Here is a 13,636-nt window from a genome sequence, read left to right as displayed (position 1 = left end):
AAAGTCTTAAACGTATCATCATACCAAGTAGTTTGCTTCTCACTCTTGTCACTTTTCTCATAAAAAGGTTTACTTAAAGTCTTCCGAAAATTGCTAGATATTTCCCCCTTTTCAAAAATCATATAAATCAATAAAAATCAGTAATCAGTAATTTATCTCTTACTTCAAAAAAAAAAAGTTTTAGCACATTCTCAAAATGTTCAGCCCAGCTCTCTTTAACTCTCTCTTTAACATCCCTCTTTAACTCTAACTGTGGCAATGTTCCTATCCTTAACTGGGACAAGTCCAGATTGACAACTCCCCCTCAAATTTTTAACATGCCAATACAGCATAATACTGTCCCTTCCTTTGGCTACATCTTATAGATCCTTAGCAGTTTCATCTATGGCTTCCATATAGTACCATAATTCAAATTTTAATGCTTTCTTGTTAGAAGGTAACAGCTAACAAGTATATGGGCAATCAACCAGTTAATAGAGAAGTAGATCCCCATGGCTGGTTTTGACTGCTTCCAACACCTTAGGAAGCCCTGTTAGAGGCACAGAAAAAAAGTACAAGGAGTTCGCGATAACATATTATCATTGGTCTATTATAAATCAACAATTGAGTTACTACAGAAAAAGAAAAAAAGTGAAATAAGAATACCTTCAGGTTGCATGTCTGCAGTCCATAATGTTAGATTATCCCTTAGAAGCTGCATAATTAAAGTAGAATCTTTGTAGCTTTCTTCGCTGAGGGTGTCTAATTCAGCGATAGCATCATCAAATGCAGCCTTGGCTAATCTACAGGCTCGGTCTGGGCTGTTCAAAATCTCATAGTAAAATACGGAGAAATTCAAAGCAAGACCAAGCCTAAAATGAAAAGCAGAAATAAAAAACTAAATTAACACTGTACTTGTATTTTAATGCTTCAGTTGTAAGTTCTTTATCCCCATATAAGGAAAAAAGAAGAAAATGGCAGAAATAATTTTGTTATGTTGGGATAGGAATCTTTTTTTTTTAGAATTGCTATATCTTAAAGTCAATTAAACAACTGAGCTTTGGCAGACGGAAAAAATAAATAAAGAAGAGCTAAGAGCTCATATGGCACTTGTGACGATGTCGGGAAGAGCCAAGAGCTCACATGGCATGAGCTCTAGCAAAATGTTAAGAATCAATAGATTGCTTCAAAAGAAAATCAGAGGCTTAATGCCGGTCGGGATTAAAAATAAGAGCTCTGAGTCTCGAGGTCCTTCTAAATGTCAAAATCCATTAAGAACCGATCACCCACTCGTCAATTAAAAATAGCTCAATTTTTCTAATTTGTCCTCTCCCTTCAGCCCCCCCCCCCAGAGGGTCGAATCAGGGAAAACGCCTTGGTCAAGTCAATTTGTGCAGCTCCCTAACACACCTACCGATTTTCATCGTCCTAGCACGTCCAGAAGCACCAAACTCACCAAAGCACTGAATCCTGCCCCTAGCTCCCCCAAACAGAGCGGATCCAGTCCGATTACGCAAATCACGTATCTACGACATTTATATTTTTCCAAAATTTCCGGTTTCCCCCTCCAACTCCCCCCAGTCTCAACAGATCTGTTTGGTATTTGAAAGAGCTCTGAGACATATGTTCCTTCTAAATATCAAATTTCATTAAGATCCGGTGACCCGTTCTTTAAAAATATCCCAATTGTTCTAGTTTTGCCAAATTAACAACGCGCAGCTCCCCGAAGAGAACAGATCCGTTCCAATTATGTCAATCACGTATCTATAGCTTGTGCTTATTCTTCCCATCAAGTTTCATCCCGATCCCTCCACTCTAAGCGTTTTCCAAGATTTCCAGTTTCCCCCTACAACTCCCCCAAATGTCACCGGAACTGGTCGGGATTTAAAGTTAGAGTTCTAAAGCACAAGATCCTTCTAAATATCTAATTTCATTAAGATCCGATCACCCGTTGGTAAGTTACAAATACCTCTTTTTCTACTTTTTCAGAATTACTCCCCCCCACTCCACCAAAGAGAGCAGATACGGTCCGGTTATGTCAGCCACTTATCTTGGACTTGTGTTTATTCTTCCTACCAAGTTTCATCCTGATCTCTCTGCTTTAAGTGTTTTCCAAGATCCCCCCCCCCCCAGTGACAGTGGATCCGGTCGGGATTTAAGATAAGAGATCTGAGTTACAAAAATCTTCTAAATATAAAATTTCATAAAGATCCTATCATTTCTTCGTAAGTTAAAAATACCTCATTTTTTAATGTTCTGGAATTAACTCCCCCCCCCAACTCCCCCAAAGAGAGCGGGTCCGTTCCAGTTATGTCAGTCACGTATCTAGGACTTGCGCTTATTTTTCTCACTAAGTTTCATCCCGACCCCTCCACTCTAAGCGTTTTCCAAAATTTTAGCCCCCCCCCACTCCCCAAATTTCACCAGATCCGGTCGGGATTTAAAATAAGAGCTCTGACACACGATTTCCTTCCAATATCAAATTTCATTAAGATCTGGTCACCCTTTCGTAAGTTACAAATACCTCGATTTTCAAAATTACCCCCCCCCCCCCCAACTCCACCAAAGAGAGCATATCTGGTCCGATTATGTCAGACAGGTTTTTATTCTTCCCATCCAGTTTCTTCCTGATCTCACCGCTTTAAGTATTTTCTAAGATTTCCGGTCCCCCCAACTGCCCCCCTCCAATTATGCTTGATCCGGTTGAGATTTAAAATAAGAGATCTGAGTTACGAGATCCTTCTAAATATGAAAGTTAAAATACGTCATTTTTTCTAATTTTTCAGAATTAACCCCCCCCCCCCAATAGAGCGGATCCATTCCAATTGTGTAAATCACGTATCAAAGACTTCTGCTTATTTTTTTCACCACGTTTTATCCCGATCTCTCCAATCTAAGCGTTTTCCATGATTTTAGGTTACCTTCATGAGTTAAAAATATCTCATTTTTTCTAATTTTTCAGAATTAACCCCCCCCCCAACTCTCTAGAGAGCAGATTCGTTCCAGTTATGTCAATCACATATCTAGGACTTGTGATTATTTTTTCCACCAAGTTTCATCCCGGTCCCTTGGCTCTGAGCGTTTTCCAAGATTTTAGACTCCCACCAATGTCACCAGAGGCCGGGATTTAAAATAAGAGCCGAAAAAACAAATTTCAATAAGATCTGATTGCTCCTTCCTAAGTTAAAAATACCTCATTTTTCAGAATTAACCCTCCCCCAACGCCCCCAAAGAGAACAGATCCATTCCGATTATGTCAATCACGAATCTAGGACTTGTGCTTATTTTTCCCACCAAGTTTCATCCCGATCCCTCCACTGTAAGTGTTTTCCAAAATTTTAGGTTTCCCCACCCCAACTCCCCCTAATTTCACTTGATCCGGTCGCGATTTAAAATAAGAGCTCTGAGATACGATATCCTTCCCAACATCAAATTTTATTAAGATCCAATCACCCATTCATAAGCTAGAAATACCTCCTTTTTTCTATTTTTTTCGATTTAAACGTCCCCCCACTCCCCCCAGATGGTCGAATCGGAAAACGACAATTTCTAATTTAATCTGGTCTGTTTTCTGATACGCCTGCCAAATTTCTTCGTCCTAGCTTACCTGGAAGTGCCTAAAGTAGCAAAACCAGGACAGACAGACAAACAGAATTTGCCATCACTATATGTCACTTGGTTAATACCAAGTGCCATAAAAACAAGCACTGCTTAACTCGATTTTGCACAGAATAAATCATGTACAAGAACAAGAAGAAGTAACTATGGAAACAGTTGAAGTTTATTCACTATTCCTACAGTTTTTAGCAAAAACCACAACTTTGTTTCGTGGGACATAACAGTAATTGTCTCAAAGTCTCAATGCAAAACATGGGAATCTTATTCTATCAGTTGAAAATCTGTATGAAATTGCATGATTAAAAGAAACTATCCAACAAAGCACTATTTCGGTTTCATATAGAACTGGTCATGGAAAAACTAAGGACACCCAACATAAAGGTCAAAATTTGTACGGACTAGAGCCAAATAGCGTCGACTGAGGGGGAGGGGGCAATGTTTTTCGTGAAATAACACCACATATGGCACCTTACTTTCCATTAGAAATAATTGCAGGCAAATTAGATTATTTTAAAGCTATTAAATCTTGGTCTTAAACTAAGTTATTCATCTTAGGCACCTTAAATGGAAGGCACTCCGAAACACAAATATTTAAATTAACTCAAATAAAAATGGTCATTTATGAATCAAAGGCCTTTCTTCAGGAGATATGTTTCCTCTTGTCAACTTCATATATCGTTTGCTTTCAATCTTGAGAGTCATGAATTCACTTGCATTCTAAAAATAGCTGTTTTTTTTATCATCTTTCTTTCTAGTTATGAGTCTTTCTAGTTATTCTTTCTCCTTTATCTGAGAGGACGCAGGTTCGAATCCCAGTGTACCCAATTGCTCAGTTTTGGACGGGGTCAGTGGCGTGACTCTGTAAGCTTAGCCAGAGTCGACCCAGTTCTAAATGGGTACCTGGAGGAATCTTGGGAAGGTAAACAGGAAGGGCGTGCGAAAGCACAGGATGGTTGGCCCCCAACCCCCCATTGCACTTCCTGGCTGATGGGCCAAGAAACGGAGATCAGCACCGCCGGTAGGGACTGTTAAGTCTAATGCCGTATCTTTTACCTTTACCTTTGTCTAGTTATGCCAAATAAGGATACCAATCATAACGTCAAACGCTAGAAAGACAAAACACAGAAATTTCTGATGCTTATCAGGTTTAGTTTGGAAAAGACGCAATTTATGAGAACTGTTCATTTTAAGAGGTAAAAGGGAACAGTTGAGCAAGGACCATCCCCTACTTGCCATTCTACTAACTATCCATTGAAACCATAAACTAATAAATTTTTAATAGCTTAGTTTATGCTCAGTACAGCAACAGGAACTTCAAACTGATGTATTAAATTCACCCTAGTTCCATAAGCTAATTTTCCCACCAAAATCCAAACGAAAAAGATCTATCCAAAGGTGCTGAAGCTTAGAAACTTAACTGAAAATTTGAGTGCCTTAAGCCAAGGGTATGGCCCTATCTCACATACCAGGTGAGGAAGCAGATTTGAGATTGATCAAAGAATCGTCTCCAACGAAAATGTAGGGAAAAAACTGTTCTTTCTTCTGATTTTGACCTCTCTATCAAAGAGAAATATATGCGTCTGCAATACCCATAGAGTATACTGACATAAAGTTCTAACCATTTATTAGTCAAGTGGTTCCATTCAAATAGTCCCACAGTTTTAGCAGAAGAGAGATATTAGGGCAACAGTAAAGTTCTGGACACTTTACGAGATTGCATAGCATAGAGCAATCTGACTCTATCATCGAACTTATTTTTCAACAGCAATAATAAGAGATTAATATAATACAAAAAAAAAACCACCAATACTTACATTTAATCTTCATTGCATAATCTTTTTCAATACTGAATACAAGTATAAGCGATGCGGAGGCAGGGGGATAACAATAGCTAAAACTGTCCTTTTATGCTGACCCAATGTATTTTATACCAGGAAATATTCTAAGCAGTGATTGAAAGTTTTATTACGGATTATATTCATTTTAAGAACCTCTGATTGAATACAATTTAGACCACGAGCTTTATTTGACTTAAACCACCATATTTTCACAATTATGTCTTCTTTTAGTGGTAGAGGAAACAGAAGAACTCAATGGCTTAGTACATGTTGATTACTGGATCCTTGGGCCCAATCTCCTCCCAACCACAACCACTCGATACTGATGTACCAAATTTACCTGATATTTGACGGTTATGACCCACTCTCCCTTTTAAGAACACTTAGCATCCTAAACATATTACTAAGATATTTGCGTACCAATACGAAGGCTCTGATGAGAATTTTACTTATTCTATGCCCCAAATGCAGCTTCGGAATTTGCTTGCACCTTTATCTCTGTTGAGTGTCTTCATAGCCCTTTGAATTCCTGAAGCCCTTGAATGAAAAAAATGTCACTCTGATACCGAGCGAGGTTTCACATTTTTGTCTGATACGAAATACAATTTGTTTGTATAAGTTTTAGACAAAATAGTACGAAACACTAAAACGAAATAACGATTGATACGAAATAAAATTTTTGGCCATTCTGCATTATCCTGCACCCCCCCCCCCCCTATTGAAGTACCACAAGGACCAAATTTTGGTAACTCAGGCCAAAATTATCCTTTAGAACCTAGTTGACAAATCATGGCTAACAGTTAAGTTTTTACACTAAGTTGAAATGTTTAAAAGTATTTGCACACCACTATGCTTCTTAATCATGTAAAATACCTTCCATTTGCAATATGATTCTAATCTTCCAGCATTAGAACGAGAAGTATTAGTCTTAAATTCAAACAATAAAATAGGTATATTTTCAAATTCTCCAAACGAGGAGAGAGGGGGTAGCTCCTCCCTTCTTAGATGTGTTGGTATGCAACTGAAACAATAGAATAAATATTAAGTTACAAGTGGTACAAAGGTAGATGAACCTTACCTAATAGGATGTGTTGGTGGCAATTCTGTCATGGCAATATCACTGGCAGCTTTGTAGGCCACCAATGAATTCTCTGCTGCTTCTTTTCGGTCGTTTCCAGTGGCAAATTCAGCCAAATAACGATGGTAATCGCCTTTCCTAAGAAAAAACACAACATGTATTTAGGGTTTTAGCCAACATCCCAAACCCATTCACGCCTCTATTTTGGTTTTTCAGGCAATCACAGTCACTGTCACATCATCAGAAATTATAGAGCAGGAAACTGTCTCTTGTTCCTTAGAGAGATTTTGAACATAACTTTTATTTTTTACTTTTGAACATATAAAGTAGACAGAAAGACTTAACTAACAAATTTTGAGCAGTTATTGGAAATGAATTTCCGCCTAGATTTTTCAAGCAAAGAGTAATAATATTTACTGGAAAGAATATGAGAAAAGCTGAATAATTGCTACAATTCAAAACAAAAACTGTAGTAAAGTCTTTGATTTGGTCATCGCGTGATCCAAGAATAATTTTTTAAGTCTCCAACTCTCGTTTTACTGCAAATCAGTAGTAGTAATAGCTGCTAAGTATATATTGTAACAATTCTTTTCAAAAAGTAATTTCAAGATTGAAAATTAATTCTGAAAACTATTCTGCACTCATGATAGCATTTTATCTTATTAACAGTATCATCCCACCTCTTTTGAATAAAAATCTTGATTTTACATCTAGCACCATTAAGTGGGAGAGGTTGGGACAAATTGCAACGGCACTTACTATTAATATTTGGAGAGATCGCTGAATGAGGAATCAAATAATTTTTAGAAATTAAAAAAAATTGTGTATATTTATCTCGTTTTATCAGCAGTTAACCCAACCAATCTTGCACCAAACCATTTTCTGGACAACACAGTGGTGTTTTGTGGATAGTGAAGTCCTACCTTCACAAAAGTGCAGACGGTCTATTATTATAATTTCCTGTTATTAGTATTAAAGCTTATTCTAATAGGTAATGCATAGAATATAGAACCCCCCATAAAAGTCCCCCCGAACCCTAGCCTAAATACTACCGAAAATGTTCCACATACGCCCCATCCTAGCTGGTCGAGCTCACTCTCTCACGGTTCACACGATGGACCAGATTCAATGGATAACACATTGGTGGAAGTGGAGGCGTTAGTCACTATCCATGATGAAAATGACTTTCAAGAGATCCTCTCAAGGAGCTCCAGAAAAGTAGAAAATCTCCCCAATCAAAAACAATTCCCCTCCCCTTGCACCAACTCCTTCTTCACAAAACCTTAGAATATCCTTAAAATTTCCCCTGATACCCTTTTTGAGATAAAATAAGATAACTCTAATACGGGTTACGAATTTGAAATTGTTAAAATCAGAGTTTTCTTTAAATATTAACAATGATGGATCTTTGCTAATAGCTCAACAAAATTCAAAACCAGCAGATACTACTTAACTTAAAAACTCTTCTTTATATCCAATAGTCTGCTCTATGGACCCCAAACCATTACCCAACAAAAATAGTTGTGTATGACATCCCTCCAGAAATACCTATTCAGGAGCTAAATAAAGGGTTCTGACAGAACTGGTAGCTCAATCCCAACTGCAGATGTCACCCAAATGGGCACATTTTGAGAAAAACAACGTATCCCTGGCCAGGTATTCCTCTTTGAACAAATGAAACCACGCACATACTAAAAACCAAAACCAATCTAGTATCAAAAATATCTAAAACTAGTACACACAAAAAACAAATGCAGTGAAATCTTACAGACTTGCAGTAAATGTAAGAGCGCCCATCCCAAAGGAATGCTAAACTGTAAAAATGATCAGCCAACGTATATAAACTGCAAAGGCCCAGATGATTCTTCCAATGGAACACTATGCCCTGCATATAAAAACTAAACGAATTTTAACACTCCAAATAGCAACAGAGAAAGTTATACCTTATTCATTTAGGGCTCTGGAAGCAAATGAAGCCCAATTACACTAAACCAAACCCTTTATGAAATCAACCAATACTAACACTCACAGAACACCCAAACCCAATCTACCCAAAGCAACAAGCACCCCCCACAAGACTCTTTCCTCAAAACACCCCAGCTCGTATTCCTATCGGAGAGAATCACCAAGACCGAGCCAACTAGCCTCCTCATCCAATGAGAAGCCATGTGCCTGGCCACCCCTCCCAAGCAGAAATGAATTAGAAGTATTATCAGGAATTAATCCCCTAATTATTGATAAGCCGGATGAACAACCAAACAAGCTAACACCTACTATACACCTCTTCATACTAAACTCTAAAGCAGTTTAGTCCATAAACCTAGAATAGCCACGGAAAGCAAAAAATCATAATTGAATTGACAAACATCTACCTAACCAATCACATGCTTATTCGAGCAAAAAAGGATCTTGCTTTACTCCTAACAAAGCTAGACATTGACACACAGTCATATGAAAACTAAGGCAGCACATCTCAATACTTCAATGGAATGTAAGATCATTCAGAAAATAAGCTAAATGAACTTAATATCTTTTATGAATAATAATTCCATTAATATTGCCTGTCTTCGGGAAACCCATTTGACCAAAAACTAACAAATAAAGTCTCCAGGATATACTATCCTGAAAAAGGATAGGTCGTCAGAAAGAAAAGGAGGCGGTGTAGCTTTAACAATGAATAATAATATCAAATTTTGTGGAATTGACTTCTCCAGTTTTTTAATTATATTGATACAATTGGAATAAAAGTTGAGCTGAACAATACCAAAACTTACATAATAAGCTCTTATGACCCTAATTGCCAAACTGCAGATGCCATAGACTTCTTAAGTTATAGTAATTCTAATATGCTAAAAAAATTATTTGTGGAGATTTTAATGCCCGCAGCCTTTTGTGGGGGATAAGCAAGCAAATAAAGCAGGTAAGTTTATTGAAGACTTGATTTCAAATAATACTGAATTAGCGATTGCTATCCCTCCAAATCTAAATACATATTTTAACCCCAAAAGTGGTAATTTTTCCACTATTGACATCCAAATTGTTTCAACAAATATTTTGTATAGAATTTACATGGAGAAAATTGATTACATTTGCACGGACCATTTTGTCATAGTTTCTTCATTTATTTGAACCCGCTAAAATTCCGCCACACCGCCAAATATATCAACACTAAAGCAAATTGGACTATGTTCAAAAATAAGCTGAATGACGAAATTGTAAGTCTCACTCAGGGATCAAATATTCCAATTGTAACAGCTGACCAACATGCTGAAGTTTTGGCATCTATCCTAAAAAATACAGCTAATCATGCTATCTCCAAGACAACGCCCAGGAAAACAATCCCTTAACACACTCCTAAAGCATGGTAGTCGAATCAGTGCCAAAATAAATGGAGAACAAAAAGGTAGCTAGGAGAACATATCTAGAAAAATTCTCTCCTGTTACATATTTAAATTAATTACAAGATGAGGCTAATCTCAAGAGAGCGATAATAAATGCTAAAGATTATTACTGGAATAATTTTGCAAATAGTATTTCCAGAGAAACATGTGAGCCCATCATACATAAACTCCCAAGCCCATCTGTGGGAAAAAAACATTCCCCAGCCCACTCCAGTATGAGCTATTATAAAAAAATACCCATTACGATAACGATAATACAAGACAAACTTATTTGCAACTCATTTCTCTAATAAGCTAACATCAAACGATAACAGCATCATCACACCAGTCTCCATAAATCCCATATACACGCCTCATCCAGGCTCAGAGTATATAACCCACTCAGTCACAATTCATTACCTGAACAATGCAATACAACTCACTAGGGCTAAGGCTACTAGTAGCTACGATAACATACACCCTACATGGATAAAGAATCTCACCCCTTCTTATAAACAGGAACTCCTAAATTGCTATAATCATGCAGGGGCTACATCCACATTCCCCAATGTTTGGAAATGTTCGTCCATCCTACCAAATAAACCCAAATATGACCTTGAGTCTTACAGCCCTATAATGATTACTCCTGTGCTGGGAAAAGTAATGGAGAAAATGATTTTACCATCGACTCCTTTGGTTCGTTGAGAAGAATAATGTGATACCTCATACTCAAACTGGTTTCAAGAAACACCACTTCACAACAGATGCTTATCTTGTTAAAAAATGCCAATAAATGGATATCTGTCTAAAATAGTGTCCTAGTTGCTCGTTCCTACAATTCGAAGGGGTGTACGACAATGTGAACCACCAGATCCTTTTAGCTAAGCTTGTGAGTCTTGAATTACCTCCAAAGCTATTATCATTCATAAAATCTTTCATTGAAAATCGAAATTTCTTTTTTTACGTAGGTTCAGCCTCCTCACCCAAAGGTCTTCTACAGGATACAGTCCTGAGCTGCCTCCTCTTCTTCCTGTTTTCTCTTGGACCTCAGCCCCCCCCACATATCAATTTACAATATGTTAATGATCTGGTATTATGGGCAACTATCAACACCTTTGAGATTGCACATTCAAAGCTGCAAAATTCACTTTTCCTATTTGCAAAATTTTCTCACAAATCTGATTTACCCATTGCACCCACCAAGTCGAAAATCATCAATCTCCGCTATAAGCAAAAAATGTTAAAGCAAAACTAAGTCTAAGTGGCCTAATCATTCCAGAGGATAATCAAATAAATTACCTAGGTCTTATACTTGACCAAAAACTTAATTTCAACCTTCACATCAGAAACACAATACAAAAATGCCATAGAAAAATAAGAATAATAAAAAGACAACCTTTCATACCCTTGGGTTGCAATGAGAAAACTTTACTAAGATCCCATATTGATTATGGGCTCATTGTTTATGGTGCTTGTTCAAAGACCCTGATGCAAAAATTGGAACAACACAAAATGATATAATTTGTATCACATTTGGTCTTAGGAAACCAACAAGTACTAAGTTTCTGCTTATTGAAAGTGGACTATCAACAATAAATGAAAGACAAAGATTTCTTCTAGTAAATTATCTGACAAAAACTAAATCCAATAGCTCACATACCCTGCTTAACTGGTTAAGAAATCCATCCATGTATAGAGACATTGCAAATGAATATGCCAATACCCAGAAGTAATTCCTGGTGCCAGCAAAGTCTCTTGCGCCTACATTCCCCCCCCCCATGAAATTGATCAATCCCGAAATAAACACTAATTTCTCAAAGTAGACTAAAGAACTTGCCCCCATTGCCCCCAGGCATAAGAACTTACCTTGAGTATGTTTCATGCCACTCAGGTATAACTGGTAACCATCAGGCAGATGAAATTGCAAAAAATGCTCTAAATATTGACCAGCCAAGTGGGAGACTAATCCCAGTTAGAAACATATATTGCTGGAGATTATCAGAGGTATTGTCAAATAAAAATAGACCCATTTTATTTCCCTTCCCAAAGAAGCATCTTTTTAAAATTTATCATAAAATTCGATCTGGCTCAAATGGGCTAAATTTTCAGGCATTTTCGAATCAGTTTTCTAATTAAAGTGACTCACTTCCCTCTTCCCCTCTATGTAGATGCTGTAATATAAAAAATGAAACAATTGACCATTACCAAACTGAACGTAATATGCTGACGTCTGCACAGTATACCCTGCAATTTAAACTGTTCAAGTGCTTCAAAGACCACAAAACCTCACTATCAATTCAGCAAAGAGTCTAGCTGGCCATACCAGAACACAGAACTCCATGTAGAAATCTGAGCAGATTCAAGATAAATAAGAAGCAACCGATTCAGTAGCTCGGTTTATCTCACAGAGTGAGTCAAAAGGAAAAGGGCTGAATAGTTTCAACTGAAAAGCCCCCATTTGCTGACACAGAAGAAGTGTTAACCTGCCTTTTTTCTGTGATTTCTGTTCTATATACAAAATTAACAAGCGAATTTCTACTTTGTTGTCTATCCCTACTATGTTACCATTACCTATATTTGTATGAACTGAAAATTCAAAGTTCCAAATGGCTAAAGCTATAGCCACTATTACTATATCAACAAAAAGCCCTGCTTTTATTCTTATTGAAAATAAAACAACACGGAAGGATATAAAAACCGACAATGAAAAGCAAGAACAAAAATGCCCTTAATTAACCCACCCCCCAAAAAATTGTTATAATAGTATTTCAAATTTCAGGTACCATTTTGTTGAGAATAATTGTTCAAATCAGCGAGAATTATGTGTTACATGAATGAAAGTTGTAGAGCCCATTTGCAGCAATGTATATAAAGTTGTAGTTCTGTCTTGGGCAATCTAATAAGTTATTCTTAGTGTGCTGTCACGTTCAAAACAAGAGAACTCATTAAAAAATAAATAAATAACAATAAGGCAGATTCTCTAGGTTAACTTGGTCCATTGGCTGGATTGTCCAGATTCTCTAGGTCCATTGGCTGGATTGTCTTTAAGTATGTTTAACACTACACCACTAATGATTTGTGAACTAGAACAACCTACAATCACCCAGTCAAATTTTTACCTTACATGGTGCTAAATAAACACAGCTTTTCTAAATAAGACCTGTAATTGCCATCCCTTGAGAAAGTCAGAAACTTTTCAGAAATGTTTTGATACTTACATCTTAAAATAGAAAACTTTTGATTCTCCAGTAGAAGCAGCTGGTATTAAATGCTTTTCTATGACATTTAGTATATCTTGACAAATATCTTTCAATTCATTTTCAACCTAAAAAAAGAAAATAACATCAGATTTAATATAAAAACTAACTTAATATTTGAATCTTACAAAGCAAAGAAATGAAAAACGAGATGGAAACAAAAATGGATAACAGAAATGGGTGAAATAGAGAACAAAAATGGGAGGAATTCAATTTTAACAGCTTCCCAGTGCTTTGGTTACAATAGAAGGCTCAAAAATAGAATAGATTAGGTGTCTTCTGAGAAAAAGCAACTACGTTTTTAGGTTTCTTACGAAAATCGCAAAATACTGATTATTTTTAATTTTTAAAATGAGAAAAATGAAGTAGGGAGACAATTTCGTCAAAAGATTTTCCGAAGTACATTTTATACCATATCTCAGGAAGCCTAGCAGATAGGAAAACTCCCCAACTTCACCCCTGGATTCCCATTTAAAATTTGGGGAA

General features: G+C 36.8%; 1 protein-coding gene across 1 annotated transcript in view; it reads right to left on the bottom strand.

Moving 5' to 3' along the window:
- LOC136039890 (14-3-3 protein epsilon) overlaps nucleotides 1-13,636 on the bottom strand; it is a 33,212-nt gene that overhangs the window by 3,729 nt on the left and 15,847 nt on the right. The window contains exons 3-5 of the mRNA XM_065723865.1: nucleotides 13,112-13,218; nucleotides 6,514-6,651; nucleotides 646-851 (exon numbers count right to left, since the gene is read on the bottom strand). Coding sequence (XP_065579937.1) covers nucleotides 646-851; nucleotides 6,514-6,651; nucleotides 13,112-13,218 — 451 coding nt within the window. The remainder of the gene's footprint in view (nucleotides 1-645; nucleotides 852-6,513; nucleotides 6,652-13,111; nucleotides 13,219-13,636) is intronic.

Source organism: Artemia franciscana, chromosome 20 (genome assembly GCF_032884065.1).
Source record: "Artemia franciscana chromosome 20, ASM3288406v1, whole genome shotgun sequence".
Lineage (NCBI taxonomy): Eukaryota > Metazoa > Arthropoda > Branchiopoda > Anostraca > Artemiidae > Artemia > Artemia franciscana.
Note: the sequence above shows the minus strand (reverse complement) of the source record. Positions and strands in the feature narration are given on the sequence as shown.